This window comes from Trametes versicolor, assembly GCF_000271585.1.
Source record: "Trametes versicolor FP-101664 SS1 unplaced genomic scaffold TRAVEscaffold_9, whole genome shotgun sequence".
In the NCBI taxonomy this organism is placed as follows: domain Eukaryota; kingdom Fungi; phylum Basidiomycota; class Agaricomycetes; order Polyporales; family Polyporaceae; genus Trametes; species Trametes versicolor.
This window is the reverse complement of record NW_007360329.1, coordinates 306,241-332,765: the sequence shown is the minus strand read 5'-3', so window position 1 is coordinate 332,765 and position 26,525 is coordinate 306,241. Positions and strand designations below refer to the sequence as shown.

The 26,525-nt window shown below is 56.4% G+C and overlaps 10 protein-coding genes and 1 non-coding gene across 11 annotated transcripts; 3 read left to right on the top strand and 8 right to left on the bottom strand.

The window, feature by feature from the left end:
• Window position 1: 1 nt before the first annotated feature.
• TRAVEDRAFT_59849 (cytosine-purine permease) lies at window positions 2-2,113 on the bottom strand. Its single transcript, XM_008043106.1, has 12 exons — window positions 1,979-2,113; window positions 1,831-1,920; window positions 1,681-1,764; window positions 1,604-1,627; window positions 1,485-1,544; window positions 1,266-1,422; window positions 1,183-1,214; window positions 923-1,129; window positions 825-870; window positions 489-766; window positions 375-436; window positions 2-325 (listed from the first exon to the last, which is right to left on the bottom strand). Exons 1-12 carry the CDS (start codon window positions 2,104-2,106, stop codon window positions 12-14), a joined length of 1,482 nt encoding a protein of 493 aa, XP_008041297.1. The 5' UTR covers window positions 2,107-2,113; the 3' UTR covers window positions 2-11.
• Window positions 2,114-2,623: 510 nt separating this feature from the next.
• On the bottom strand, window positions 2,624-4,741 carry TRAVEDRAFT_50029 (uncharacterized protein; the record flags this gene model as incomplete). The annotated part of the gene is made up of 12 exons (XM_008042874.1): window positions 2,624-2,937; window positions 2,994-3,055; window positions 3,113-3,390; window positions 3,551-3,613; window positions 3,673-3,757; window positions 3,815-3,846; window positions 3,917-4,073; window positions 4,136-4,195; window positions 4,251-4,274; window positions 4,328-4,411; window positions 4,473-4,562; window positions 4,617-4,741. The coding sequence occupies 12 exons, from the start codon at window positions 4,739-4,741 to the stop codon at window positions 2,624-2,626; spliced, it is 1,374 nt and encodes a 457-aa protein (XP_008041065.1).
• Window positions 4,742-5,038: 297 nt separating this feature from the next.
• TRAVEDRAFT_38781 (glycosyltransferase family 4 protein) lies at window positions 5,039-6,742 on the bottom strand (the record flags this gene model as incomplete). The annotated part of the gene is made up of 9 exons (XM_008042824.1): window positions 5,039-5,074; window positions 5,128-5,275; window positions 5,325-5,502; window positions 5,566-5,734; window positions 5,788-5,894; window positions 5,948-6,055; window positions 6,116-6,231; window positions 6,287-6,654; window positions 6,707-6,742. 9 exons carry the CDS (start codon window positions 6,740-6,742, stop codon window positions 5,039-5,041), a joined length of 1,266 nt encoding a protein of 421 aa, XP_008041015.1.
• A 324-nt stretch (window positions 6,743-7,066) lies between these two features.
• TRAVEDRAFT_t159 lies at window positions 7,067-7,168 on the top strand. The gene has a single exon. It is a non-coding gene; the product is annotated as a tRNA-Val (tRNA).
• Window positions 7,169-7,399: 231 nt separating this feature from the next.
• TRAVEDRAFT_30355 (prolyl-tRNA synthetase) lies at window positions 7,400-10,338 on the bottom strand. Its single transcript, XM_008042740.1, has 8 exons — window positions 9,778-10,338; window positions 9,281-9,715; window positions 9,092-9,227; window positions 8,977-9,041; window positions 8,837-8,926; window positions 8,168-8,787; window positions 7,807-8,114; window positions 7,400-7,742 (listed from the first exon to the last, which is right to left on the bottom strand). Exons 1-8 carry the CDS (start codon window positions 10,106-10,108, stop codon window positions 7,583-7,585), a joined length of 2,145 nt encoding a protein of 714 aa, XP_008040931.1. The 5' UTR covers window positions 10,109-10,338; the 3' UTR covers window positions 7,400-7,582.
• Window positions 10,339-10,460: 122 nt separating this feature from the next.
• Window positions 10,461-12,644, bottom strand: TRAVEDRAFT_151915 (uncharacterized protein). The gene is made up of 5 exons (XM_008043105.1): window positions 12,432-12,644; window positions 12,291-12,377; window positions 12,151-12,229; window positions 10,913-12,093; window positions 10,461-10,862 (listed from the first exon to the last, which is right to left on the bottom strand). The coding sequence occupies exons 1-5, from the start codon at window positions 12,593-12,595 to the stop codon at window positions 10,700-10,702; spliced, it is 1,674 nt and encodes a 557-aa protein (XP_008041296.1). The 5' UTR covers window positions 12,596-12,644; the 3' UTR covers window positions 10,461-10,699.
• Window positions 12,645-13,062: 418 nt separating this feature from the next.
• On the bottom strand, window positions 13,063-15,486 carry TRAVEDRAFT_171268 (A/B/D/E cyclin). The gene is made up of 5 exons (XM_008043104.1): window positions 15,478-15,486; window positions 14,485-15,420; window positions 13,895-14,434; window positions 13,707-13,844; window positions 13,063-13,643 (listed from the first exon to the last, which is right to left on the bottom strand). The coding sequence occupies exons 2-5, from the start codon at window positions 14,854-14,856 to the stop codon at window positions 13,470-13,472; spliced, it is 1,224 nt and encodes a 407-aa protein (XP_008041295.1). The 5' UTR covers window positions 14,857-15,420; window positions 15,478-15,486; the 3' UTR covers window positions 13,063-13,469.
• Window positions 15,487-15,750: 264 nt separating this feature from the next.
• TRAVEDRAFT_128759 (isoleucyl-tRNA synthetase) lies at window positions 15,751-19,884 on the top strand (the record flags this gene model as incomplete). Its single annotated transcript, XM_008043103.1, has 18 exons — window positions 15,751-15,969; window positions 16,026-16,098; window positions 16,222-16,291; window positions 16,343-16,406; window positions 16,458-16,602; window positions 16,654-16,707; window positions 16,761-16,996; window positions 17,049-17,217; window positions 17,270-17,723; window positions 17,781-17,869; window positions 17,920-18,518; window positions 18,588-18,870; window positions 18,929-19,059; window positions 19,121-19,240; window positions 19,296-19,396; window positions 19,454-19,542; window positions 19,594-19,707; window positions 19,751-19,884. The coding sequence occupies 18 exons, from the start codon at window positions 15,751-15,753 to the stop codon at window positions 19,882-19,884; spliced, it is 3,144 nt and encodes a 1,047-aa protein (XP_008041294.1).
• Window positions 19,885-20,467: 583 nt separating this feature from the next.
• On the bottom strand, window positions 20,468-21,562 carry TRAVEDRAFT_171260 (DJ-1; the record flags this gene model as incomplete). The annotated part of the gene is made up of 7 exons (XM_008043102.1): window positions 20,468-20,707; window positions 20,764-20,774; window positions 20,835-20,886; window positions 20,948-21,028; window positions 21,085-21,214; window positions 21,274-21,451; window positions 21,513-21,562. The coding sequence occupies 7 exons, from the start codon at window positions 21,560-21,562 to the stop codon at window positions 20,601-20,603; spliced, it is 609 nt and encodes a 202-aa protein (XP_008041293.1). The 3' UTR covers window positions 20,468-20,600.
• A 471-nt stretch (window positions 21,563-22,033) lies between these two features.
• Window positions 22,034-23,204, top strand: TRAVEDRAFT_128648 (uncharacterized protein; the record flags this gene model as incomplete). Its single annotated transcript, XM_008043101.1, has 2 exons — window positions 22,034-22,460; window positions 22,723-23,204. Coding segments are annotated over 2 exons (909 nt in total), but the record flags the coding sequence as incomplete, so codon positions are not given.
• Window positions 23,205-24,373: 1,169 nt separating this feature from the next.
• Window positions 24,374-26,244, bottom strand: TRAVEDRAFT_50021 (uncharacterized protein; the record flags this gene model as incomplete). Its single annotated transcript, XM_008042873.1, has 4 exons — window positions 24,374-25,267; window positions 25,324-25,552; window positions 25,612-26,072; window positions 26,134-26,244. The coding sequence occupies 4 exons, from the start codon at window positions 26,242-26,244 to the stop codon at window positions 24,374-24,376; spliced, it is 1,695 nt and encodes a 564-aa protein (XP_008041064.1).
• Between the last annotated feature and the right edge of the window lie 281 nt (window positions 26,245-26,525).

Sequence of the window (26,525 nt, the reverse complement as noted above, 5' to 3'; positions counted from 1 at the left end):
TACATCTTCCTTTACCTCTTCGAAACCGCGAGCTCTACAACCCTGAATGCGGGGTACACCATGCACGCGAGCACGAACCCGACGATGATGCCGATGTCGCCCGTCCCCGCGTTCGCGATAGGGCCCACGTACCACGCCTGCGACATGCTGGGGATGATGATGCCGCATGCGCAGAGGAAGGCGAGAGTCGCGGCGATGCCGAGGGGGAGCTGCTTGGGGTGGCAGTACTGCGAGAGGTCGTACCGTTCCCAGTCGTTCTTGCGGAAGATGAGGTGTTCGACGATGACGATCGCGGCGAAGACGGTGCTCCAGTATCCGATGACGCCTAGGGTAGTCAGCATTACCGTGTGCCAGGAAGTAGGTGAGCTACTCACTGAGGACGTCCACGAACGTAGTGTAGAAGTGCTTCGCGCCAACGATCGCCACAGGAATCAAGCTGGTTCAAGAGTCAGCATGGCAGAACTGTCGAGAGACTGCGGAGGACGCACATAGCCTCGGAGATGAACGTGTAGACGTATCGCGGCACCCGCGCGAACCACGCGTGGATCGTCATGAAGCTGGACGCGAATGTGTACATCGTAGGCGCACACGCGCTCGGGATCGACAGCGCGAGCAGCACGGTCAGGAACTTGCCGAACCCGCCGGAGGGGGAGAGGACGGCCTGGATGAGCCCGCCGACGTTGTTGCCCTGCTCGAAACCTGCTTCCCAGGAGGGCACGCCCGGGGCGGCAGCAGCGAACGCGGCGCCGAGCATGTGTGCCGCCAGCTATTAGACACGGTCGTGGTCGGTTTTGCTGTCAAGGTAAATTGACTGGTGCACTTACGCTCGCAATAAAAAATCCGGCATAGCTGTACAGGAATATTCGCGTGCTGTGGAAAGTCAGAATACAATGACCGCCGGGAGTGACGTTGGTCTCCCTACCTGGATGCTTTGCCGCTATGGTATACGCCGTAGTCGGGCGTCATCATGCACCAGCTGATCACGCTGGACGCCGTGGTGGTGGCGAATGACAGGACCGCAGCTGCCGATGGTGGCGGAGGCGTCGGGGCCTCCGTGAGGTGCTTACCGCCCAGTCCGAGCATCACTATGAAGGTGATAACGCTCGGTATCCACGCCACCGTCTCGTACCTGCGAATAGGCTCAACTGACAATGGTCCATCTACGTGCTGGGCGGGACTTACCAGTGGATAACGCGGTACCCAAAGAATGTGACCTGGACATATGTTAGTTATCAGGCCGTAAAGCACATCTCCTCCTGACGTACGATGAGCGACAGAACGCCTATGATCACTATCCCAAGCGTATCATCCAGGTGAGAGGACACACTCGCGAGAGTCTGACCACCGATAATGCAGTTCAGGATCATAAATCCCTGCATCGAGAACACCGTGAACGCGCTAGGCAGGATAGACCCGAAGTAGCTGCCACACACGCCGTCAGCGTCCACCACTAGAGCTTATCCTCAGAGCTGAGTTTCACCTACCCCCACGAGTAGCGCGCAAGCACCATCGAGCGCATGCCTAGCTTGGGCCCGAAGACAGCGCTGACGTAGAAGGGAGTGTTAGTCAGGCGCCTCCCAGGGTGCTACGCATGTCACCTTACAAATAAGCCGGAACTATGCAGGAGCTGTGGTACGTCTGAGAGCCAATTCAGCAGTTCTGCGGCCTGAGATCACGCACATGAGGTCCACTATAACGAGGATAATAAACGAGTCCCTCAAGCCGAGGCCAAAGAAAGCAGGCCCCGCTGAGCCTGTTCCAAACCTAGTGGCAAGTCACATAGATAAACGGACGGTGTCATTATAAAGCGCCTGCGGAGTCATCACGTACGTTAGGATGTTGATATTTGCAGAGAACCACACGAAAAACATCTGGTAGAGCTTCGTGTCCGTCCTGTCTTCCGGCAGGATCGGGTTTATTCTATCGAAAGGAGGATTAAGTTGTGAACAGATAAGCCATTGGTGAACAAAGTACGTACCCGTTCGTCTCGATCCCCCAGTGAGTAAGAAATTCGGAGGTGGACGCAAAATACCGCTGCAGGCGGGTCGCAGGGACAACATCTTGAGAGGCGTCGCTGCCGGCCTTTTCGTCCTCGTACGAGCCCATACTTGCCTCAATGGTGGGAGGAAGTAAAGGGTGGACCGCAGAGAAGTGCTGATGGATGCTCAAATCAACTTTGATTTTGCCGCTCGTGGAGACGGTCCGAACACCGGGCGACTAGATTGGGCGGCGAAGTCAAATCCTCATGCAAGGTACAACTTGTGGCGATATGCAACTGTGGATTCGTAGTTCTGGAGGTATGAATGCACAAGTAAAAAATCGAATCGGGCGAACGGGGTGTGGTGACTATATGAGAGTGCCTTTCGTTTTGTTCAGTTGTGTTTGGAATAAGTATGTCGTACCTTGACCAGTGTCACTCACCGAGATCATATATCTAACACCGAATTCGAGCTTCGTACTCATCTACAAGGGACTACGGCGGTTGGGTCAGTACTGGGTCAAAGGTGCGTAGCAGTTGCCTGGCGTACCTGTTGAAAGTTATCCATCGAGTTTGTCTATACGACTCGTCTGTGAAAGCCGGTGCGAAACACAAGAAATATACATAGGGACATTTGCTAACCATCTATCTTCCGGAAAACGCGATTTCTATGGCCCTGAACGCAGGATACACCATACCCGCGAGTGCGAATCCAACGATGATGCCGATGTCGCCTGTCCCGGCGTTTGCGATAGGCCCGACATACCACGCTTGGGACATGCATGGGACGATGATTTCGCAAGCGCACGAAAACGCAAGTATTGCAGCGAGGCCAAGAGGTAGTCCGTTGGGTTGGCAGTATTGCGAGAGGTCGTATCGCTCCCAGTCGTTTCGCCGGAAGACGACGTGTTCTGCAATGACAATCGCGGCGAAGACGATGCTCCAGTACCCGATGACATCTAGGGCGAATTATTTCAGTATTGACGGCGGCGGGAGAAGAAGCGTTTTGGCTCACTCATAACGTCTACGAATGTTGCATAGAAATGCCTCGCGCCTATTATTGCTACAGGGATGAGGCTAACCATAAACGAGCATTGAGCGTTAGCAGGGAGATCAAGGTGTTTTAGGACGTACATAGCTTCGGAGATGAAGATATATACGTATCGGGGCACCCGAGCGAAACTCGCATGGATCGCCATGAAGCTTGACGCGAACGTATACAGTGTAGGGGCGCATGTACTCGGGACCGAAAGCGCCAGGAGTACAGTCAAAAACTTGCCGAATCCCCCAGAAGGAGCGAGGACAGCTTGTATGAGGCCCCCAGCATTGTTGCCGTTATCGAAGCCCGCTTCCCAGGAGGGCACGCCCGGTGCAGCGGCGGCGAAGGCGGCGCCGAGCAGATGCGAGGTAAGCTAGTTCGTCTTTCGGTCAGCGTGGCAGTGCAATAGACTATGACCGCATGTGCGTACGCTTCAGAGGAAGAACCCGGCATAACTGTACAGGAAGATACGTGTGCTGAAGGGGTCTCGGAGTTGAAGTGTATCAGGGTAGTTTCGCTAGTCGATCACATACCTTGAGGCTTTGTTCGTGTGATACACGCCATAGTCGGGGGTCATAATGCACCAGCTTATCACACTAGACGCGATGGTAGTAGCGAACGACAAGACAGTTGATGTTGTCGGCGGAGGGGGTACTGGAGCCTGGGTGAGGTGCTTTCCGCCGAGGCCGAGTATCACAACGAAAGTTATGACGCTAGGGATCCATGCCACCGTCTCGTACCTATAGTACAATACTACGTATAGCACAGATCGTTGCAAGGAGGTTGAGACGACTCACCAATGAATGACACGATATCCGAAGAACGTCACCTGAAACAAGTTCAAGTTCAAGTCAAAACGTTCGAGAGGCAATCAAATAACCACGTCTCTTCAAACGTACAATGAGTGATAGAACGCCTATGATGATAATCCCCAACGTGTCGTCCAAGTGGGAAGAAACGCTGGCGAGTGTCTGGCCGCCGATGATGCAATTCAGAATCAAGAAACCTTGCATCGAAAATACAGTGAAAGCGCCAGGGATAATGGACCCGAAGTATCTATCACGCAATCGTGTCAGTACTGCACACACCAGGGAGTGTTTAAGATGTAATGGACCTACCCCCATGAGTATCGCGCCAACACCATTGAACGCATGCCTAGCTTGGGACCGAATACCGCACTATGGAAGGATAGAAAATCAATTCTGCTGGGCCATGGGACACATGGATCCTCACAAATATGCCGGGATTACACAGGAGCTGCAATATATCTGAGGTTTAAACCGACGTAGTCCGTGAACCAGGCAACGTACATCAAATCCACTATCCCGAGGATGACGAAAGAGTCCCGCAGTCCAAGACCAAAGAACGCAGGACCCGAAGAGCCTGTTCCAAATCTACGCAGAGCATCCACTTGAGCAGCCACGTTCCCGGGCGATGTGTCGAGAGATTACGCACCCCAGGACGTTCATGTTCGCAGAGAACCAAACAAAGAACATCTGGTACAGCTTAGTGTCCGTCCTGTCTTCGGGGAGAATGGGATCGATCCTGACACGGTCGATGAGTGCACGATACGACAACGAAACCGCAGCGAACACGAACCCATTCGTCTCGATCCCCCAATGGGCTAGGTACTCGCTGGTAGGCGCGAACCACCGTTGCAACCGAGTCCGTTGGGTATCTTCTGCGAACGATGAGTTGGCCTTTTCATCCTCTGGTAAGTCCATGGTCATGTAATGGTGGGAGAAGGTGAAGGCGCGAGGAGGGCGTATAGCGCTTGCCGGAGCTTCCATCAAGGTTCAAGTCATGCATGTCTGACAGATTACGGTCCGAATGAGCGCTTTCAGTGTCTAAACCGGTGAGCGAATATCCAGTCGTGGGCGTTGTGCGCTGCGAGATAGTGGGGGCGTGTAACCGCAGCCCATTTATGAAAGATGCAATAGCCAGAGAGGAGCTGCTCCGTGCGATGTGGGATACAATGGGAGCGCACCTGCCGGCCGAGAGCGGAAGGCAGGTCCTGGAGATCATGACGCTTTCCTAACCTCGTAATTTCTCACAGCCTGTGAAAGGTCAATTTCGGTGGGGGATGTGTACATTCCGGACGCGTGCTTACCTCCTCGAAGTTCTCGTGTTCCCAGTGCATCTCGACTTTGTCCAACGTGTCCTCCGGTAGATACCACTCGAGAAACATGAAGAAGAGGCAGTCGACGAGCAATATGATAGCGAAGATGATACCCGCGAAGCGGCCCAGGTCGAGAGTGCTAGAGCCTGATAAGAAGGCTTTCGTCTGACCAGGGGAAGTAGACGTACCGATGCAAACGCGTCCAGAAGTCGGTCGGGGTGGAGCTCAGAACGGAATCATACACTGTCTCCGTTCTTTGGGTGATTTCCTTCCAGTCGTACCCCTTCATCCATGCTTGGGCACGGAATCGGTCGTGCTTTCCGGCGGCTACTAGCGCAATTGCTTCTGACATTGCGCGGACCACATCTACCCAAAGCAATACAAGATATTAGCGTGAGGGTGGGCGTGGCGCCTTGACAATAGACTCACCGTCTTCATCTGGGTTAGCGAAGGAGATCACGTCTTCTGGGAGGATCTCTGGTAACCCGCCGACACGAGTGGAGACCACGTAAAGCCCTGCACAGGCAGCCTCTAGAGTTGCGATGCCGAACGACTCGGTGAGAGAGGTGGTCATGAATATCGAACCCCTGACGAGAACCTGAGAATAACAATATCAGTTGCTGCGGGCGACATCGCAATGTCGGATCTTACATCGCGAACATCGTTTTGGCGGACCATACCGAGCATTTCGATACGATCTTGGAGAAGGTATTTTTCTCGCATCTGCAAGAGGTCTATCATCTTAGGACCGTCCCCGCCTAACCGCATTGAGCTTCAGCTATATATCATGCCTTTACCTGAGGACACGTACCTATCAGTAAGCGCACGTTAGGAAAAAGGGCGCATATTCGAGGTGCCGTGGCCACCAAAAGGTCAACTCCTTTCCGGTAGGCCATGCGAGATATGACTACAATGGTAACTGAAAGTCATTGCACTTAAGATTAGCACTCTCGATACGTGGTCGTTGTTTCCAGCTTACTGGGATCAGTGGAGGGGGGCGAAGATGCTGGTTTGAACTGGTCGGCTATGATAGCGTTGGGTATGACATAGACGTGTTCCGGGGGCAACCTTGACCTCAATACAGTGTTCTCACGCCTGTTCGACCTAAGTATCAGCATTTAGCACTGGACCATCGCAGTGGTCACCTTACCCGGTATGTGAAACGCATATAGCAGCGTCGACGTTTCGCAGTGCACCTTCTAGTAGTTTGTTTGTGAGGATGCTAGCGGCATCATCAAAGCCGAACAGACTGTGGTCCGTAAAGACCGTCCGTACGCCCATATGGTGAGCATGTAGGATCGCCTCCTGCGCCAACGAGGACAAGCCGGCGTGGCCGTGTATGAGCTGTATCCCCTCCCGGAGTATGATAGTCCGAAAGTACGGCAAGAACGTGAAGTAGTTGGGCAGGGTCGCCGACGAGGCAATGGTCGGGAAAGGGATATAGTACACCTTCAGCGAGGGAAGCAGCCATCTGATGCCGACACGGTCTGGTGGGTGGCTATGTGTTATGACAATCACCTGGTGACAAGCGTCAGTAAGATAGCTTGCACTGGAGTTGCCACACCCTTGCCTTATGGCCACGACGAAGGAGGTTCGCACTGAGCATGTATATGTGGTTTTCTACTCCACCTACCCCCGGGTAGAAGAAATCGCATACCATGCTGTCACTGCGATTTAGCTTATAGCGGATACTATGTCATATATGCAAGACCGTACGCAATGCTAATCCCCATGTTGGGAAGACCTTTCGAGCGTTCGATGCGCACAATGAGGGTTAGGAGGACCACAGGCGTAAGTGGTAAGGTGTGGCGTTACTTTACACGGGAGGGTTCGAGCTCGAGGGCGGAGGAAGAGCAGAATTCCGAATCTCGGCGGGAGGCTGAGCGAAGAAGGGTGCTGAACGAAAAAGTGCCTGCTCCAGCGAGAGTACGGTTCGATGGTGTAGTTGGTTATCACGTCTGTCTCACACGGGTTTGATCATCTGATCACGTGATTACACAGGAGGTCTCCGGTTCGAGCCCGGGTCGAACCACTTTTAAATTGCCTTTTTGGGACTCAGTACGCTACCAGACGGGATAAAATAAATGGGAGCTGCATCAGAGCATGTCTGCGCTGCTTTTGAGGTTGTTCGTCGCAGCGATAGCTCAGCGGAGCCCGACGTTAGGGCTCCTGAAGCGATATACGGTCTCGATCCTGCTGCCAGCGGTTAAGCGCCCTGCGCTACGGAGCTCTGGAGAAGTTCTCAGCTTCGTGACAGTTGTACGTTCACTGTGCTGCAGATGTTGCACCCTGGTTTACTAGTTCACCACAGTGATGCAGACAGACCTCGAGTGCTAAGTGCTGTTGCCCAAAAATTACATGTCAAAAATCTGCTTGCTGCTCTTTACATTCCCAGAGTAACACACGAGCCCCAAGGTCGAAACACGCGGTGTCCCTACGACTCCGACTAGTACGAACGACCGAAGAGGGTCCAGCGCTTCGCGTCCTTGCCGCACCCGACGCATTTGGTGACGCCGGGCTCGATCTTGGGCCAGCGGGACTGGTCGAAGGGAATGCAGAGCGACTTCGCGCCCGCAGAAGGTGCGCGCTCGTCCGTGGGCTCGGACCTGATACGCATTGTTAGCCCCGTGCACACCAACAGCCTGACAGGCACGTAGAAAGTGCACTCACTCGTTCGCGCTGCGCGTCTTGATGTCGTCCTCGCACGCCTCGGCCTCGCACCAGGGGATAACGACGACGTTCTTGTCGTCCAACGTCGGCACGACGTCCTTCCACTCGTGCACCTCGCGCAGGCGCGAGAAGTACACCTCCTGTGCGCGCTTGAACATGTCCGCCTGGATCTGATCGAGCAGTGCGGGCACGGCGGTCTCGATGTCTGCAAGCGGGAGCGGGACCTTCGCTCCGGTGTCGCGCCGCGCGCTCAACGTCTGGTTCTTCGCAATGTCGGCAGGCCCGACTTCGAGGCGAAGAGGAACACCCTGACCAGAGTGTGTCAGTAAGGAGATACCGCAGGCGATCGGGCGAAGCTTACCTTCTGCTCCCAGTCGTTGAACTTGAATCCGGGGGTGTAACCCTCGCGGAGGTCGGCACGCGCGCGAAGACCCGCTTTCTTGAGCTTGTGAGCGAGCTCATCGGCAGCGTCGTTGACAGCTTTGCGCTGCGCATCGGTCGACTTCGCCGTGATACCGCAAGGAACGACGACGACCTGGATCGAGGCGACGCGGGGCGGGAGCACCAGACCCTGGTTGTCGCCGTGGATCATGACCATAACGCCGATCGTGCGCGTCGAAAGACCCCACGAGTTCTGCCAGACATACGTCTTGCCCTGGCCGGTTGGGTCATTCGGGTCCTCGACGACGATGTTGAACATCTCCGGGCGCGAGAAGTTCTGGCCAAGACAGTGCGACGTCGCGCCCTGGATACCACGCCCTGTCGTGGGGACGAAGCCCTCAACGGTCGTCGTGTAGAGACCACCCGCGAACTTCTCTTTCTCGGACTTGACACCGGGGATGACGGGCACGGCGAGGAGCTCCTCGTAGACGCGGCGGTAGAGGTCAAGGATCTCGAGAACCTCCTTGTCAGCTTCAGGCTTCGTGAGATGTGCTGTGTGGCCCTCCTGCCAGAGGAACTCGCGGGTACGGAGGAAGGGCTCTGGGCATATGTTAAATATAGCTGAGAACTGCAGGTGGTGAGTACTTACGGGGGTTCTTGAACTCCCATCGGACGACACTGTTCCACTGGTTCAGCTTGAGGGGGAGGTCACGGTGACTCTGGATCCACTTGGCGTAGTCTATAGGCGAGAATCAGCGACGTCTCCTGGGTCGTGCCATAGGGGCGTACAAGGGTACATGACGGTTTCGGAGGTCGGCCGGATGGCGATCGGCTCCTCGAGCTCGGAGGTACCTCTTTATATAGATGAGCACGCATTTCATCCGCAATGTGTGTATATACTTACGCTCGCGTTACCCATGCGACTTCCGGAGAGAAACCCTCAACGTGGTCCTTCTCCCGCTCCAGCACTTTCGACGACACGAACATAGGGAAATACGAGTTTTGCACACCCATCGCCTTGATGTGGCCGTTGAACCACTCTGAGCAACAAGTTAGTTGACGGTTATTGGCGGTATTATAACCAAGTGCATACCTTGGATAATTTCCCAGATGCTGTACGACCACGGACGGAGAATATAGCAGCCACTGACGTTGTAGTAGTCGAGCATGTCCGCCTTGATGAGCACGTTTGTGTACCATGTCGGGAAGTCGACCTCTTTCTTGACACCGATGGCGATCTGGATAGCACCCTCGATCTTAGCATCCTGCTTGCCTGCAGGGGCAGGTTTTGACGCGACAGCCTCCTCCGCAGCGGTCTGGATAGTGGCAATGTCGATCTCGTGAAGTTTGGGAGCACCCTCAGTCGCGAACTGCTTCACATAAGCAGTGAGATCCTTTCCGGAGAGGAAGACGGTGGAGTCGGAGGAGAGGCCGCGGACGGCGAATGTTGAGGTCGCGGTGGCGATCGCGGTGTCGATCACGACCGTGAGTTTAGGGTACGATTCTGAGTTGATGGCGAGAGGAGAGACTGGGCGGAAGATATATTCAGCACCAGTTGCTAATTAGTGGAAGGACGAGAACACGACTTACGGGAGTTTTTGTCAAGCGCGAAGAACTCCTTAAGCAGATCCTCGGACGCGAGACGGAGATCCTTCAGGTTCAGGACCTTGCCCAGCGCGCCGGAGGGCACATCCGACGTTTCTCGCGTGATCAAGAACACGGGCACAGGCGTCGCGGTTTTCGCGGTCTTGGGCTTGTACACAAGCGTCTTGGTGAGTTCAAAAGGCTTCGGGGCAGACGAGCTAGCCTCTAGGGCCTCTCGCCAGGTCTTGGGAGAGTTCGTGGGCGCATGCGAGACAGTAGCGGCAGGAGAGATGGAGAGCTTCGAGAGAGCCTGGGCGACAGCGTCCAGAGAAGCCATGGTGGCAGGAGAGTGAAGAGCACGAGCAGCGGGACGGAGAGGATAAGGAGACGGAGGACGGTGGGTGTGGCTGCTGCACTCGGCGCTTTTGCAGATTGACTCGACCGTTTTGGAGTGCGGAGATGTTATCAGATGCTGCGATAGAACTGCTCGCGCTCCTCGAGCTCGAGGAATCCGCCGGACGACGGCACTCGAGGCGAGCATTCGCACGTCGTCGATGCAGGAACGGCAGAGGAGGTCGTCGCGTCAGAGGCAGTGACGCGACGCAGAAACGCGTCCGCGACTGGGCGGTCGACGCGATCGAGGCGCTCACCAGATCTACCCGAGCCTGCATGGGCTGCATGCTGATTTCGAGAACACATATCGCATCTATTACGGAGAGGCCGCATTCGCGACTCAAGAAAGCACATTGCGGTGTATATACAGACGTGGACATGCTGCTACCTATATATGTGATGATTCAAAATCATTAGCTACCTCCGTTCCGATTCGTACAACGGTTGCAGACACGTCCGTGCGAGATGCGGCGAGATGGAGGCGGTCAGTGGTATATGTATTGTACAGACGAGACGTGTAAGTAGATCGTGATGTTCATGCGGTGGAGCTCGAGCTTGGGGTGGACGTCGACCCGCTCTCATCCTCTAGCTTGTGCTCAGCAGGCTCCTTAAGCTCCTCCTCGATCGCCTTTCGGCCTTCCTCCGTGAGCTCCGGCAGACCCGACGAAAGGTCGGGGTCGAAGTACCGGGGAACAAAACTGTGTGCACTGTAAGCTGCTGGTCGAATGAAGAACAGACGTCCACCTACGTGACTCCTTTGCGCTTGCGCTCCGCCGCCTCGTCTCTTTGCTTCTGCTCAATAACGAGCTTGTGCTTCGTCGCCTCACTGTACTCCTTCGATATAAGCTTCGTCGTCACATTCTCCCACAGCTTCCTGCTCTCCGTCGGCAGCTGCTTCTCCAGCGGCCGCACCGTCTTCGGGATCACGTGCAGCGTCGACAGGTCCAGCAGCGTCGCGTACTCGGTATCCGGCGCGTCGACACGTTTCCAGCGGACGCGATCCCGCCAGGAACCGTCAAAGACCGCGAGCACACGCTCGCGCGGAACGTGCTTGATGCGCGTCCACTCCTCGTGTACCGTCTCCTTGGGGTCGTAGGTGTGGATGATGCCCTCGCACAAGAACTGCGCGCGCCCGAGCCACGACTCCTCCTTGTACTCGATGATCGCGCGAAGTTTCAGCCCGTCCTTGCCCCCGGAGCAGGTGATGATCGTCGTCTCCCCAACGGTCACGTAAAAGCTACCACGGAGCAATCCGTTCACCGAGGCGACGGGGTGCGTGATGTGGTATATCTCGCCCTCCCCGGGCTCGCCCGTAATGCGGACGTAAATACCCTTGTTGAAGGTACCCGGCATGACGCGCAACGTCGTCCCAGAGACCTTGGCAGAGATCTGGTCCACACCCGCGAGCTCTAGATGACGACTGGGGCATGACGCGTGGAACGCCGATATAGGGGGGTGGTGCGAGACCTGCTCCGTGAGGAAGGCAATGCGGATGCGCGGTTTGTCCGCAGCCGTCTCGTCCGTCTCCAGGAGGTCCGCTGCGCCCGAGGCGCGGTCGTTCGCGAGGCTGAGGCTAGACAGGCCAGCCTCGATGTTTCCCTCGACGGGCTCGGGGGAGGTCGCTGGCGTGGTCTTCGCTGTCGCGGCGGTGGACATGAAGCTGAACCGGCTGAACGCACTCTTGTTGCTCTTGCCGCTCTTGACACTTGCAGTCTCGGACAACGAAGGGTGGGCGACGTCGGGCATTGAGTGGGTCGCAGGGGTATTGAACCATGATGAAGTCGCGACCTCCGCGCCGGGAGGCGACACATAGAGATGGTGAATGGGGGGCTCGCTCGGGTCCGAGGGGTAGGAGACGGGGATGACGTCCCAGTGCGAGCGGAAGTGTTCACCCAGCACCGAGTTGTACGGTTTGCAGACCTTTCCCCTCTGCAAAAGTGATCAACATCAGATTGCGGTATACGGTGGCTGATGCGGCCCACGCACGATAAACTTAAGGTCCTTCGAGAAGGTGAATCGGAGTACGGCCAGCATACGCTCGAAGGGATCGTCAGAATCATTGATGCTGGGAGTGTGTCAGTCCAAAGTCGCTCGCCCGCATTACACCCGCATTACACCCTACTCACGCAGCGAACAGGTCGGGCCTATCCAGGTACTGCCAGTACTCGAGGTTGGGGATAGGCTCTAGTAATGACGCAGGGAGAGAGAGGCGCCTAGCTCACGACGTCAGACACGATAACGAAGAGAAGAGCGCGCTCTAGACGTACATCGCAGCGATATCCTTGACACCGAGGCACTTCTTGACGAGCTGAACGATCATCTTGAGCTTGCCACTCTCGCCGGTGTCGCTGGCATCGGGCACCGATATCGGCTGGCCCGGGGCGTCCTCGTCTATGGCCGCGGCAGCATCGTGCTTGTCCAAAGAGGCCATCGCAGACACGGAGGAAAAGGGGGTGGGTGGTGGAACGAGGTGAAAGAGGTGCGCAACGAAGAACGTGTGCAACCCCGCCCCACCCTGCTTAATGTGTCCAGTATGGGCGCTTGTCAATACGTTGCTTGGCTGCGCTGCGCACGGGCCGTGCAATGCCGTGCCTGCAAATATATCTCGCACACAGCTCGCTGCGTACTCGCAGTGCTCTTCGATTTTGAACATCATATTGCATTCTCAGTTCGGCGTCGCGCGACGCCATTATCGTAAAGTACAAAGCAAGAGACACAGATGATAGACATGGGACGCCGGGTGAACGGGGGGATAACATAAGTACTGCTACGGGAGTCTGTATGTGGCGAACGGACATGCATGGAGGGTGAGCGTGGGGGTGGTGAGCACCAGCCCACCTGGCATGGTATGTATCGGAAAACTGTACTACCGTGCATCGAGCGCGTGAGGGGAAATGGGGGGAGGGTGGGTAGATACAACTGGGGAATATTGACAATGAGGGGGAATGCGTGAGGAACGAGAAGGGACTGGAGTGTGGGGGAGAATGCGAAGGTCGACTGGGTAGGCGGAGGCGAGGCCGTGGAACAGGAGAGCAGAGACCGGGGAGGTGTGGAGGGAGGTATCACAGAGGAGGATTAGACAACAATAAACATCGATGCAGATATGCAAGGTTTTGACGTGAGCCGTCCGGAGTGGCGGCGAGAGTTCGTGCATGCTACACAACAAAGAGGCCAGAAAAGCGGTGACGAGAAAGACCAGAAGCGATATAGGGATGAGGATGGAGGTGTCCCGGGGTGATGCAAGCAAGTCATGCGCGCAAAGTACGATCCGGCGAACGAAAAAAGTTCGTCAGACATGATACACCTCATCGCTCCTGGAACGTATCGCTGCCCGTCGTGCCGTTTGCCTGAGCTATTTGCTCCTCTGCAGCCCGCTGGTCTTGGATGATCGCTTTGAGAACAGGAAGTTCTACCAAGAGGTCCACCTGCGTGTTCTCCTCCCATCGCTCCAGGGCCCAGTCGCGAACAAAGATACTTGCCTGTCAGAGGGAAGACAAGTTTAGTCGGAATTGTGCCAGAATGACAACGTAAAGACGACTGACCTTCAAGAACTTCTTGGACGCATACTTCTTGAAGAACGACTGATGCCGTGCGGGCTTCAGGATGTAGTTCAGCATCAAGTTGGCGGTGGGGATGATGTCCCTTTCGCGGTACGACGAGTAGTGAGCGAGGTTCGGTGTCTAAAACAAGATGAGCGAAAGGACGCCCGTCGATATAGCGCAAATCATACCCAGTCCGAATATCCGAGAATCAAACGAGCGAGCCAGACGGACGCAGCGGCAAGAAGGGAGGGCGGGGCGGCGATGAGGCGCCACTCGAGGCACTGGATCTCAAGCAGGTACTTGCCGATGGTCCGAACCTGGACGTTGTAGTCATCTGCCTTGCTGATGCGGCGAAGGAAGTGGATGGGATTCGGGTAGCTCAAGTTCCACTCGATGGTCTTCAGGACGTAGCGTTCCGCCTGGAGAATTTCGGTCTCCGTGTATGACGAGTCCGCACAGTAGAGGAAGTTGCTAGCGGAGGGTGCGACGATCTCCTCGACCTTCGCCGCGATGAACATGCACGTGATCCCTACGAGCTGGAGTTTCGCCAGGGAGACGACGCGCGCGGAGAGGAAGCGGTCAATGATGTTGACGCAAAGGAACAACGTCTCGGGGAGCAAACGGAAGCGAGAGTGGACTTGGATGAGCCAGTCGGTGAGAATCCCGCGCATCTTCCAAGCCAGGTCCTTCTGGTTCGCCATGTAGTTCGGGTTGGGCATGGTGGTTTGCTACGCGAACATCAGAAACGTGCATATATGCGGGAAATAACACGACATACCTCGACCTTCTTGAGGTACTCAAAGATCTCGACCACATACTCGCTCACCATGAGCGGGTCATCCGCGTCCTCTGCATCCAGATCATCCCACGCGTCATTTTCCACTTCCTCCTCGAACTCGCTCTTGGGTATCACAGCGTTCTCTACCTCCTCTTCGTGCATCGCTGCCACGTCCGGGACATCTGACGACGTACGCCGCTTCTTGTGCGCACGAGTAGCCTCTTCCTCATCGTCCTCCTGCTTTAGCGAACGCCCCGATATCCGACGGGGCACTCGTGAACCTCCAGGGATACTTGTTCGCGCGGCCTCGCGAGCAGCCACAAACCGCTGTGGCGACGGTATAGGTGCAGGAGGTTGGGGGTCGATAGCCATAGCATCTTCGTCGTGCTCTCTCAAGACCTCCAGGTGCTTGCCTTGCGAGGGCTGTACGTGCGCTTGTGTGCCTGTAGTCGTACTCCGGGTTCGACGCGATGCCGCAGTTGTCGAAGTCGTGCTCGAATCCACTACGGTGCGCAAGGGTCTGCGGACAGTCGTGGTCGTGGTTGTCTGTTTGAGAACGACGCCCTCGAACTTCTCCTTGATCTCCTTGACGCGCTCCTTACCCTTGAGGTCGGTGGTACCCGGAGCAATGGCAAGCTTCGCCTTGTTCTCCGGTGGTTTGGGGACCTCGCCGAGAGCCGCGCGCTTGCGCTTGCCCTGGGCGGCAGGATCAACCTGAGAGGTAGCCACACCAATCGACTTGGCCCTTGTGGCTGCAGTCGAGCCCGTCGCGCGCACGGCACCCGGCGGCTTCGCATTCTCTGGCTTGTCTGCGGCGGATTGAGAGGAGGGGGGTTTCGCGCGGGATGCAGCTGTACGTCCTGCCCGAGCCGTCGCGTTCTCCTTGTCTCGGAGGACAGCGGTGCGATTGGTCGTAGCCCGCGTCACACGCCGCGTCTGGAAATCAGCCTGTTCAGTATCTCGGAAGGCAGGATGGGGGCTTGTGAGACGTACTGGGATGGCAGAAGACATAGGAGAGGGAGCAGCGGTCGTAGGGAATGTGTACAGCGGTGAAGAGGTAGTACAGGTTGGATGTGGACTAGGCAAGCGCGCACCTCACGACTCGTTTTGTTCAACACCAGCCACAAACACACCAAAATAACACGCCCGCCGCGGCGCGTGCCCCACGTGACCCGCGCCCCAAGCCCTTTCCTCCCCGTTAGGCGCCGACGCGTCCGCTCATCTCTCCTCCGGCTTTGGCTCTGGCTGCTGCTCTGTGCTTGGCTCATGCTCCGCTGGTCCGTGCTTCCTGCAGGGCTACGACTCAGCTGCACCCCATCATGTTCTCGCAGATGGCTCTCGACTACCCGGCCTGTATGCGCTGACAGCTCTCCACGCTGGGGCGATACCCTTCTGCTGCCCAACACCGCGTTCCCATTGTACAATGACCCGTCCAAGGACCCAGCGCTGCGGAACAAGACAACGGAGGACCTCTACCGATGGCAGGTTGGCATATCTTGGGACAAACCACCATCACCTCCTCTCATGCTTGTCTCGTTTAGTGGAAGCATGCGCAAGGCCCTCTCTTTGTCTTCCATGACGGCCCGCCCTACGCGAATGGAGACCTGCATATGGGTGAGCTCCTACTATTGTAACAGCGCTTTCTATACGCTGCTTTGGTTCACGCGTTGCGGCACCTACGCAACATGCGGAAAGGCCGTGGTGATGATTGTATGCGACTCAAACAACCCTCTACAGGCCACGCATTGAACAAGATCCTGAAGGATATCATCAATCGCTATCATGTCTCTCTAGGTCACAGAGTAAAGTAAGCATACACTGTAGCCTGTCGCGGAGCCGCGTCTAACCATGCATCCAGTTATGTGCCTGGCTGGGACTGCCACGGACTTCCGATCGAGAACAAGGTCCTGAAGCAACTAGGGGTGAGTTCTTTGCCCATATTATACAAGTTACTTACCCATTTCCTACTTCAGGCTGAGATAAATCAACTCACCCCGTCGCAAATTCGGGATGAGGCCGAGAAGTTAGCCCGTAAAGAGGTCACATCGCAGATGGAGCAGTTTCAAGCACTTGGTATCATGGCAGATTGGAGCTCAGAGACGACATATCGCACACTTGGTGAGCGTCATGTTATGTACTATCGAGCCGTTCACCAACCGTCTAACGCAGATCCCGAGTATGAGTTAAGGCAACTGGAAGTCTTCAAGGCCATGGTCGAGAAGGGTAAGGACAGTCGCATACCTTGCATCTACCTATCCTCATGATCTCGACCATAGGTCTCATCTACCGGCAACATCGACCCGTCCATTACTCACCGTCGTCGCGGTCCGCGCTTGCTGAGGCCGAGCTCGTGTACAACGAGAAGCACGTCTCACACTCCATCTATGTAACTTTCGAGCTCGACCCCGCCAGTCCACATATGTCGGGCTCTCTTCGCGCAATGATTGCAGGTTCGAAGAAGGTGTCACTGTTGGTCTGGACAACAACCCCGTGGACTTTGACTGCGAACATGGTCTGTATGGTTCGCGTTATGTGGCTGGAGAGATTACTCAACGCCTATGCAGGCTATTGCGGTTAACCCGGAAATGGACTATCACGTCGTTGCTGTCAAGGATGGCCCGGAAGAAGGCAGCGCCGAGTCACTACTGATTTACGCAGCGGAACGTGCGGACGCTCTTCAAGAGATTCAAGGTCTTTTCCCCACCCCACCCGTCCACATAGGCGAACTCGAAGGTATATCCCAGTCAGCCTGTCATCCTTCTGTGACCTCACTGAAGTTCTACAGGGTCCGACCTGGTTGCTGCGGGCTACCGCCCGATCTTTGCGCCACTGCATAGCTCGCCGGCTTCGTTGCCGTCTCTCCCCATCATACCTTCGTCGCACGTCACACACGATTCCGGTACGGGTTTAGTGCACTGCGCACCTGCACACGGACCAGAGGACTATGCCGTCATGCAATCGCTTGGCCTCATCTCGTCGTCCTCCACTTCGTCATCCTCGCCATCATCTTCTGCAGTCGACCTCGTGTGTCACGTCAATGGCCTTGGACAATTCACTAGCGACGTAACAGATGTTGTTGGCAAGGAAGCCGCGAGCCGTCTAGTTGACCAAGACATCCTCGACCAGGGCGGACGGGAGATTGTGAGCCTCCTTACCGAGCTCGGGGCCCTTCATAAGGTACAGAGATACAAGCACCGGTATCCATACGACTGGAAGACAGACAAACCCGTGATTGTGCTGTGGGTGACTATATTGCGCCCTCCGCTGATATACTTACCATTTGACGGATTCTATAGGGCGACATCGCAATGGTTTGCGAACCTGGACAACATCAAGGAAGACGCCGTTACTGCTCTGCAGGACGTGTCGTTCTTCCCCGCCATCAGTGAGCACTCTGCACCGTATGCCCACTCGACATACACTAACCTCATGCAGCGCGCAACCGCCTTGAGTCCTTCATCCGCTCTCGCTCCGAGTGGTGTATCTCCCGGCAGCGCGTCTGGGGTGTACCCATCCCCGCACTCTACCACCTGCCCTCCAACTCCGCCGTGCTCGACTCTGAAAGCCTCGCGCACATCATGTCCGTCCTCCGCGAGCGCGGCCCCAAGTATTGGTGGGAAGGCCCCGCGTCCGCGTTCGTTCCACCATCTCGGCGCGAGGGCATGAGCGACGCGGAGCTTGATGAAGTGTGGAGTAAAGGCACAGATACGATGGATGTGTGGTTCGACAGCGGGTCGTCGTGGAGCATGCTCGACGCCCTCTATCAGGACCCCACCTTGTCCTCCCAGGGAGGCAAGGAGCGCCCGCGCACGTTCGGCGCGGACGTCTGCCTGGAGGGCTCAGATCAGCATCGCGGGTGGTTCCAGAGCCAGCTTCTGACCGCGCTCGGGTGTGCGACCGCACCAGAGCGCGCGCAGAAGGCACCGTACTCGACGCTCATCACGCATGGCATGGTGCTCGACGAGGCAGGGAAGAAGATGAGCAAGTCGCTCGGGAATATTATGAGCCCCATGACGGTCATCAATGGAGGCAAGGTCAGTCACCCACGTTTTGCCTTGTCTTTCGAGCACCTCTCACCTAACGCATACGACGGACAGGGCAAGAACGAGAAGGCGTACGGGCCAGACATCCTGCGATTGTGGGCCGCGACTGTCGAGTTTGGCAAGGACATGTCGATCGGCCCGACAGCGCTGACGCAGACTGCTGAAGCGATGCGCAAGATTCGCAACTCGTCGCGCTTCATCCTCGGAAGTCTCGGTGACCGGCCATACGAGCACAAAGTCGAGCGCGCGGAGCTTGGGCTCGCGGATCGCTACGTGCTCCATAGCCTGCACGCTCTAGATAAGACAGCCCGTGAGGGCTACGAGACGTACAACTTCCCGCGAGGTATGTCTCGCCGTTCTTGGGGGTTTACTGCAAAGAGACAATGCTCACGATGTCGCAGTGATCACCCAGTTGTCCTACTTTGCAAACGTCGTCCTGTCCTCATTCTATTTCGACATCAACAAAGACCGTTTGTACGCGGCGCACGAGCAAGGGCTCGAGCGTCGCCGCGTTTTGACGGTGTTGGATCAGGTATTTTCGTTCTTCTGTATCCTGACATGCAGCTATTTAACTCAACTTTTCCTCGATGTAGGTTTTGACGACCATGACCAAGGTTCTCGCGCCTGTTCTACCCCACCTTGCTGAAGAGATCACCGCCACCCTACATGGACCTGATGCACCCTCTGTCTTCACCACCCCATGGACACCTCTTGTGCGTATCTTCCCTGATTTCATCGAAGTGCATACTCATAGAGTGTGTTGCGCAGCCGGACGAGTACATCGACCCTCAGGCGGAGGCAGACATGTCGCAACTATTCCGTATAAGAGACAAGGTCTTCGCTCTCTTAGAAAAGGCGCGCAAAGACGGGTAATTATCTCGCGTACTGGCAGATATGGGGCATCGGTGGCTGATGCCGCTCTGCAGACACGTCAAGAGCTCTCTTTCCGCTGATCTTGCCTTGAACATCACGTCGGCCACCACGTCAGATGTGATCGACCTGCTCGGGCGCGAAGGTACGTCAGCCGCCCAGTATCTCCACCGCAAGCCTCTAACATATAGGACAGAGAACATGCTCGCCGCCCTGTTCGGCGTATCTGGCGTCAGCCTCTCTGAACATTCCGATCAGTCCAAACCGCTTTGGCAGTACACCGACACCCTAGACCTAGAAGGTCAGCCGGGTGTGGCTGACGCTGAGAACGATGGCTGACTTTCCCTGTACAGGTACCGAGATAGAGATCGTTGTGCGTCCAGCGGCGTTGCACAAATGTCCCCGGTGCTGGACATTCACCCGCCACGAGCACGACGACCTGTGCAAGCGCTGCACAGACGTCGTGCACCCACAACAGGCATCATAGGCGCATACGCGCGCCACATACATAACTGTAGTAATAAACGTAATGCGCTCTCCGCTCCAACTCATGCTTCCTTCGCCCGAGGACGACCCCAATGCCCGTGTCACTGTCAACTGCAACATATGTTCGCCTGCAAAATTGGACCCTGAGACTGCGGCTGAGGCTGGCTGTGGCTGACTAGCGGTTACTCAAAAGAAGCCCGGAGTCATCGAGATCCCGATATGGTGGACAGCCACCGACGTCCCGATCACGGGAAGATCTGTGACGTAATCGATCGGCTGGCTTTGGTAGAAAACATTTGTTAGCCTCGAACCTGAGCCAGGCTCCACCCAACACTGAGACCATTAATGCATAAGATATCTTTGCTGGCGTGTGTTTGAGAGAGGCTATGACGCCGTTTGCCTGTCAGGATTCAAGACTATCCGGACACCGTGATTGTACGCCTTCAGCATCGCGGTGCTCAAATTCGAAACTCGAGGCTCTGGTGGGACATATGGGGGAATTGTAAGATACATGTACATTGCTTATGTATTTTTGGAAGCGTTGCCTCATCACGCTCGTCGTGTTCTGGTGTGCTACAACTTGTTTTTCTCGAGTCGGGTGTACGGAAACGAAGTACATTGGATTTGTCAAATTTCCAGGCTGCAGGGCGATCTCTTACAATACACGTATATCCTTTTGCTTCATTATTTACCTTCATGCGCAGTGGAAACGTCCCTCTAGGCAAAGGTGCCCTGCGGGAAGACCATTGGACCGGCTACTTCCGCTCGCTTCTCCTTTCCACACAACAACTCTACAAGGGTGAGTGCGAAAGGGAACGTCGTGCCTACAACATATCGAATATGTCAGTAGCATACACACATAATACCCAGTTGAGCGTACCTGGACCCCGACTATGGGGATCGCGCCGTTGGTGAGTGGAATTCAAGCAACCCATCTGCGTAATCGCATACCTTGTAACAAGCTTGCCAGAAATAACCACGGACTCCTCGGAGTAATCGAAATCTATGTGCGTGTATGTAAGAATCAGCATGGAGATGATATGCATCATAGAAAGTATGCTTGCCATCCTTCAACTGGTCGCGGACACTTGGGTGAGAGGTGATCGGCTGGCGTGGAAGCCCAGCCGTGGAAGCCGCCAAGCTCCCTATACGAGCTGGAGTCAGACCACGCATTTTCCAGAAGGAGAGACGGACTGCTCACCTGCACATATCATGCCAACAAACTTGCCTGCTTGCAGGTACTCTTTCACTAGATGCTGAATGGATGCGTTGCCCGAGATCGTCGCGGCGCCTTTCGCGCCTCCCGGTATGACCAGCAGATCAAATTTGTCCTGGAATTTGACTGCATCAGCAGCAGTAATCGCCCATCGTTTTGTAGCGGGCCACAAACGGGTGTCGCTGCAGATGGCGAAAAGTAGATGTCCGGGACGATCCTGATACCCCGAGAGCCTTTGACAAACGGCGGGTTCGACTCATGGCTCCTATGGTCGTCACCTTCATCCCTTTCTGAGACGAAGGCTGACGTGCAAGCAACGCCTGCACGTACGAGGGTGTCGTAGGTGATGGTGCTGGGTGTCTCGCCTCAGAATATGTCCCGCTCGATCTGATGGTCAGAAAAATCGGGCGTACAATTCCATCTCCTCTGTTCCGTCAGCAATCAAAATCAAAGCAGACGGCATGTTTATTCTGGATTCAAGTGAACGGAGAAATGGCAGTCTGTCGGTGTGATGGTGGTCAGAAGAGAGGCAGCGCGCCTCGAGAGTCCGAAGTGGCTGTGGTGACGTCAGCCTTGAAGGTATCCCGTCAAATTAGCAAATATTTTGGCTTGTCTGCGTAAATATTCCTCCCTAATTTTCTGGCAACTGGTCGGACCGGGGCGGCGAGGTGCGTGTGGCTGAGGAACTCTGGAGACGACCACGACGACCGCCAATCCTCCCCTCGTTCCTGTCGTTCTCGCTGCTTTCGACGATCTGCGCTGCAGTCTGTGCATGAACTCTCGTACTCGTATACTGGCACCGAAGATATCGCTGGACGCCCCATCCGGAAGCTTCGTACGCCAGTCCCACGCTCACGCCCGTCTGCCTTGTGCCAACTATATCGCGCAGCGTCTGGTATAAGCGGTGGTGTGGGAGATGTTCACCCGCACCAAAATGGACGACCAGTTCACAGAATGGCACTCCGTACGACCCTGGCACCCAACCCTCTCCCTCGCAGTCCGCGAGATCACCTCTGTCTCTGTCACCTTCCTCCTCTCGTGCCCGTACTCTGCCCCAGATCCTGCGAAGGAGGACCCCACATCACTCGGCCTATCCTCCTCGGATGACGACGATCAGAGCCGCGACAGCGCGAGCACGACAGATTCCGTCTCCACCCAGGTCGTCGCAGACATCCTCGCCAAAGGGCTGTCCGTGAAGGTCAATGGCACGCCCTGGCAGCGCGTCTTCCTGAAGATGGACGAAGTCTTCGACGAGGGCATCATCATCCTGTACGGTTTGATGCCCGCGAGGATTTACGACGTCGAGCTGGGGCTCTCCCCAGGACAGGCTAGCACCAGCGTCCGCGGGCAGATCACTACCGGTACGTGCCACCGTTTTCTCTTGCGCAGCCAGGCGGTCTGGCATTGAACCCGAGTCCCTGCACTGTCAATGCAGTTGACGCTCTGGGCATCAAACTGAGGGCAACTAGCCTCGCCAACCGTCGTTGACACCAAACTGCCCTATCCCTTCCCTACCGACCTCAGGACCGCCATTAGATGCGACATACATCGAAAGATCGATACCAGATCACCTGGCTGCAAAATAACTCTGAATGTAAACTCACCGTGCTTTCCCCAATACAGATAACGAGACGCGCTCAGAAATAGTAACATTACCGGACGCCATCTCTGACGAGGCCGCAGCAGACTCTTCCGAATCCTCCATGTCGTCCTCCATCCCTCTCTCCACGACGCCTCCACACACGAACGGCGTACACACCCCTGGCCCCCCGCCTACGCAGTTCACACTCGAAGACCACCGGCTCCAGCTTACGCACCAGTTAAATCAATTAAACGCGGAGCACTCCAGTCTCACCTCCTCCCTCAAGTCGGCACGGAAAGAGTCGCAGAAGGCGGACGCCGCGCTCCGCTCCGAGATCGACACTCTCAAGCGGGCGTCAGACCGGTACGCAGCGGGCGAGAGCAGGGCGCGGCAGAAGATCCTCGCGCTGCAGCAGGCTGTGAAGCAGACTGTCGCGGCCGCGCGCGATATCGAAGCGCTTGTAAAGGATATAGAAGTTGCATTGCCTGCGTTGGAACAACAGAGAACAGAGGTCGAGAAGGAGTGGACGAAGGCAAAGGAGGACGCGAAGCGGGCCAAGGCGCGGCGGACAGAAGCGGAGAAACGGGAGCAGGCGCGCGCAGAGGCGTCACAGGCCGAGCTCGCGGGCCTTGCGAATAGGCTTGACAAGCTAAACGGGAAGCGCGAGAAACTCGAAGGCGAGGGCGGAGTACTTGCGGAGCTGGAGGAGAAGCTGCGCAAACTCGAGGAGGAGCGCGAGCGCATAGAACGCGATCCGTACGGCTACGAAGGGGAGGCAGCGGGGGATTCCGAGGACGGCTTCGGTGCATCGGAGGGACGCTCGAAAGACGACAGCTCCCCCGAGGGCGAGCGATCGCAGCCTCTGCCCGGTCGACATCACAACCAAGCCCACGGCGCTCACCCGAACAACTTCCACCCACAGCAGCACCAGCACCCGCGCAAGCGGCACTCACATCCCCACATGCACAACCAGCCGCACGCGCACCACCCCCGCCCATCCTTCCCGCCCCCTCCGCGCCCCGTCGAGCCAGTGCATCGCCCTGCCGCCGGGCGCGCGTCCTTCCCCATGGGCACCAACGCCGTCCCCGGGGTGATCCACCTCCCACAGCATCCCCACCGCAAGAACCACCAGCACCGCGGCGCGTTCCACGCGCACCCGCACGCGGTTGGGACGGGCTCCGGATCATCATCCGCCTCGTCGACGCCCGTCACGGCCACCGCGGCTACCGCGAACGTGGGCTCGAATCTGTCAAGTCGCGCGCCGCCATTCGAGCCGTCGCGCAGCCGCGCGCACTCGCAGTCGTATGCACAGGGGCAAGGGCCTGCGCGGTCGGAGCTGAACCCGGGGTCTATGCCGTTCGCGCCGCGAAAGGCGGGGTTGGGGCCGTAGAGGGCTGTGGGAGAGATGGAAGAGGAGGCGGATGATGAGACTGTTGTACGCAGCGCCGACGGTGTGCTTCATATATACTGGGATGCAAGCCTGCTTGACGGCCGCTCGTAGTCCCCGTTGTACGACTACTAATTAGACCAACATGTATCCATTGCAGCACTCGCATATCTAACGCTCCACTACCCTCGCTGGTGATCATTCTTTCACCATCCTGGAACGTCGCAGGCACAAACGCGTTCGCGAGAAACCGAGGTCCTAAAATAAGTATTCCTGATTGTCATGCACTTCGCTCAGGCGCAGTTTCATAGAGAATGTTGGTAAAAGCGACGTACCATAACCGCCACCCCCTCGTGAGTAAGGGCCAATCGCGGTGCGCATCTCCAGGCTACGCTCAACGTTTGCGGGCCCTCGATCTCCCGGTGGGTTATCCGGAACGGATACATAGTCTGCACCGAGCCCCAGCAGCTAGAATCCCGCTTTCCGAACATGTCATAGGCGTCGACGTGCTCAGTGGGACCGTATGCAAGCGGCGGGACCTGCTCTCCAGCCATCGTACTCTGCGCAAAGGGCAAGAGCTCGATGATATAGACGTGCGGGGGAGTGGGGGGAGTGCCGGGCCTCCGATAGGCGAATACCACGGCGCACCGCGAGCCCAGGGTCGCGATGACGTGCGCACGGGGATGCAGGCTGACCAACCGCGAGCCACGGGGGCCCCACTCCTCCCAGAGCACGCTGCGCGCGGGCTCGTCCGTGGCATGAGGGGGACCATTCGAGGGATACGAAGCGAGCAGTGTTGACAGCGGGATACACAGCACGAAGGACTCCTCCGAGGGCTGGGGAAAGGGACCGTCCGGTGTGCTGTCCAGGGCGGTCCTCATATGAAGCACCAACATCGTGAGCGAAGGGTCTTGTTGAAAGTGAGGGGTGCAGTCCGGGTATCCGGTGGGTGGGAACGTTAGGTACGGCTGCAAGCGGCCGAGCTGCTCATGGCTGGTGGGAATAGGCGGTGTCAGGAGGGTGAAGAGGCAGTCGTGCAGTTGTACATAGCTGGCGTCTGCCGTGCAGGACGGATCGAATTGGAAGACGCGGATAGAGCACGCTACGGTGTCGACCACTACCACACGAGAGGGCGAGATGAGGTATGCTTTGAGCTGGTGTGCATGTTGTAATGGATTGCCGATCCCGAGTGCGAGGCTCTAAGGGACGCCGAAAAGGTTCAAATCAGAATGATAGTGAATGGATAGAAACGCACCCAGACGAGCACACCGGTCTGCCAATTCCAGACCATCATCGCACAACTCCACCCGTCACTGTACAGCAGCTCCGCCAATGCCAGTTCTCCGAGTAATTGCAAATTTGCAGAGATGTTCAAACCTCTCGACGTTACGATGGGTATGGGGCCGTACCAAACACGTCTTGACGAGAGCGGGTGAGGGCCCGAGGGGTCCTGGAGATTGCTCAGGTTGCATGCTATAAATGGCCTTCAAGCTGGAATTCAGCAGCCTCGTTGGCTCGAATGGTACCGAACATTGTAGCTCACGGGTCGCCGGCTTGTATGTAGGAGGTCATGATTAGTAGATTTCGTGCGAAGTCAATGGCATAACGTTGGCCAGGGACGATGAGTACTGGTCCCAACGAATGAGCCGGATTTACCAGATCGACTTCGAGAAACCGTTCGGGTAGCCCGAAGAAGGGCGCAGGCGGCCTCCAAACTCTCAAGATAGACTCCGTCAGGCTTTTATCGCCACGAGAGAGGTCGACGTGTCCGGAGGGGTACACGCCTCCAGCTCTGAGCTCTCCAGGACGGCGAAGCATGGTGGTGCAGTGGTGGATGGGATACTCAGCGCGCAGCCACACCTTCTTGTATGCCCGTAAGGCTGCTAGACGATCGATAATTGGCACATCGCTGGGGGGTCCGTCAACCATGCCCATGAGCGCGAGCATTAGCTTGTACTGGATCTCGGTAGTCCCATCGACAACGTCGGCGAGCCGGCGGCATACCTAGTTACTCAGTATCGGACGTCAGTTCCGCTGCGTACTATTCGAGCAAAGTGTCACACACCTTCCGGCATACAAATAAACTCTCAGTGTCAAGGGCAGAGATGATCTTCACAAGTAATTCTGTGGGAGCTTCCAAAAGGCTGACAGGCTGATCCTTGCTGTCTGGTTGCATAGTGTTTCTGTGTAGTGCGAGATGACCTTTGCAACGAATATGAGGGGGTTCCAGTGTCCACCGCAACTTGCGACGATCGTGGTAAGAGCTCAAAGGGTCGAAAAGCGGTGCAGCGCAACTTCAAGTTTACGCCACGTGCTCTTGAGATGCTCGGTAAATGTTTACGGCAACGACGACTGCCAGGGACATTTGACAACAAGAGGGAAAGCGTACGAGCGATATCACCTCCACGGAAGGCAGTCGCCCTGTATGCAGTAGCGCAGCTGCGATAGATCGGTGCA

Coding starts and splice junctions, on each gene's coding strand:
- TRAVEDRAFT_30355 (XM_008042740.1), bottom strand. CDS start 10,108: ATGGCTTCTCTGGACGCTGTCGCCCAGGCTCTCTCGAAGCTCTCCATC. Junction 9,228..9,280: donor CATCTGGGAAATTATCCAAG/GTATGCACTTGG, acceptor CTTGTTGCTCAG/AGTGGTTCAACGGCCACATC. Junction 9,042..9,091: donor GTCGCATGGGTAACGCGAGC/GTAAGTATATAC, acceptor ATCTATATAAAG/AGGTACCTCCGAGCTCGAGG.
- TRAVEDRAFT_171268 (XM_008043104.1), bottom strand. CDS start 14,856: ATGGCTATCGACCCCCAACCTCCTGCACCTATACCGTCGCCACAGCGG. Junction 14,435..14,484: donor AGTACCTCAAGAAGGTCGAG/GTATGTCGTGTT, acceptor ATGTTCGCGTAG/CAAACCACCATGCCCAACCC. Junction 13,644..13,706: donor CGTCCAAGAAGTTCTTGAAG/GTCAGTCGTCTT, acceptor TCCCTCTGACAG/GCAAGTATCTTTGTTCGCGA.
- TRAVEDRAFT_59849 (XM_008043106.1), bottom strand. CDS start 2,106: ATGGGCTCGTACGAGGACGAAAAGGCCGGCAGCGACGCCTCTCAAGAT. Junction 1,215..1,265: donor TAGGCGTTCTGTCGCTCATC/GTACGTCAGGAG, acceptor ACATATGTCCAG/GTCACATTCTTTGGGTACCG. Junction 871..922: donor CATAGCGGCAAAGCATCCAG/GTAGGGAGACCA, acceptor GACTTTCCACAG/CACGCGAATATTCCTGTACA.
- TRAVEDRAFT_151915 (XM_008043105.1), bottom strand. CDS start 12,595: ATGGCCTCTTTGGACAAGCACGATGCTGCCGCGGCCATAGACGAGGAC. Junction 12,230..12,290: donor AGGCCCGACCTGTTCGCTGC/GTGAGTAGGGTG, acceptor ACACACTCCCAG/CATCAATGATTCTGACGATC. Junction 12,094..12,150: donor CGAAGGACCTTAAGTTTATC/GTGCGTGGGCCG, acceptor TCACTTTTGCAG/AGGGGAAAGGTCTGCAAACC.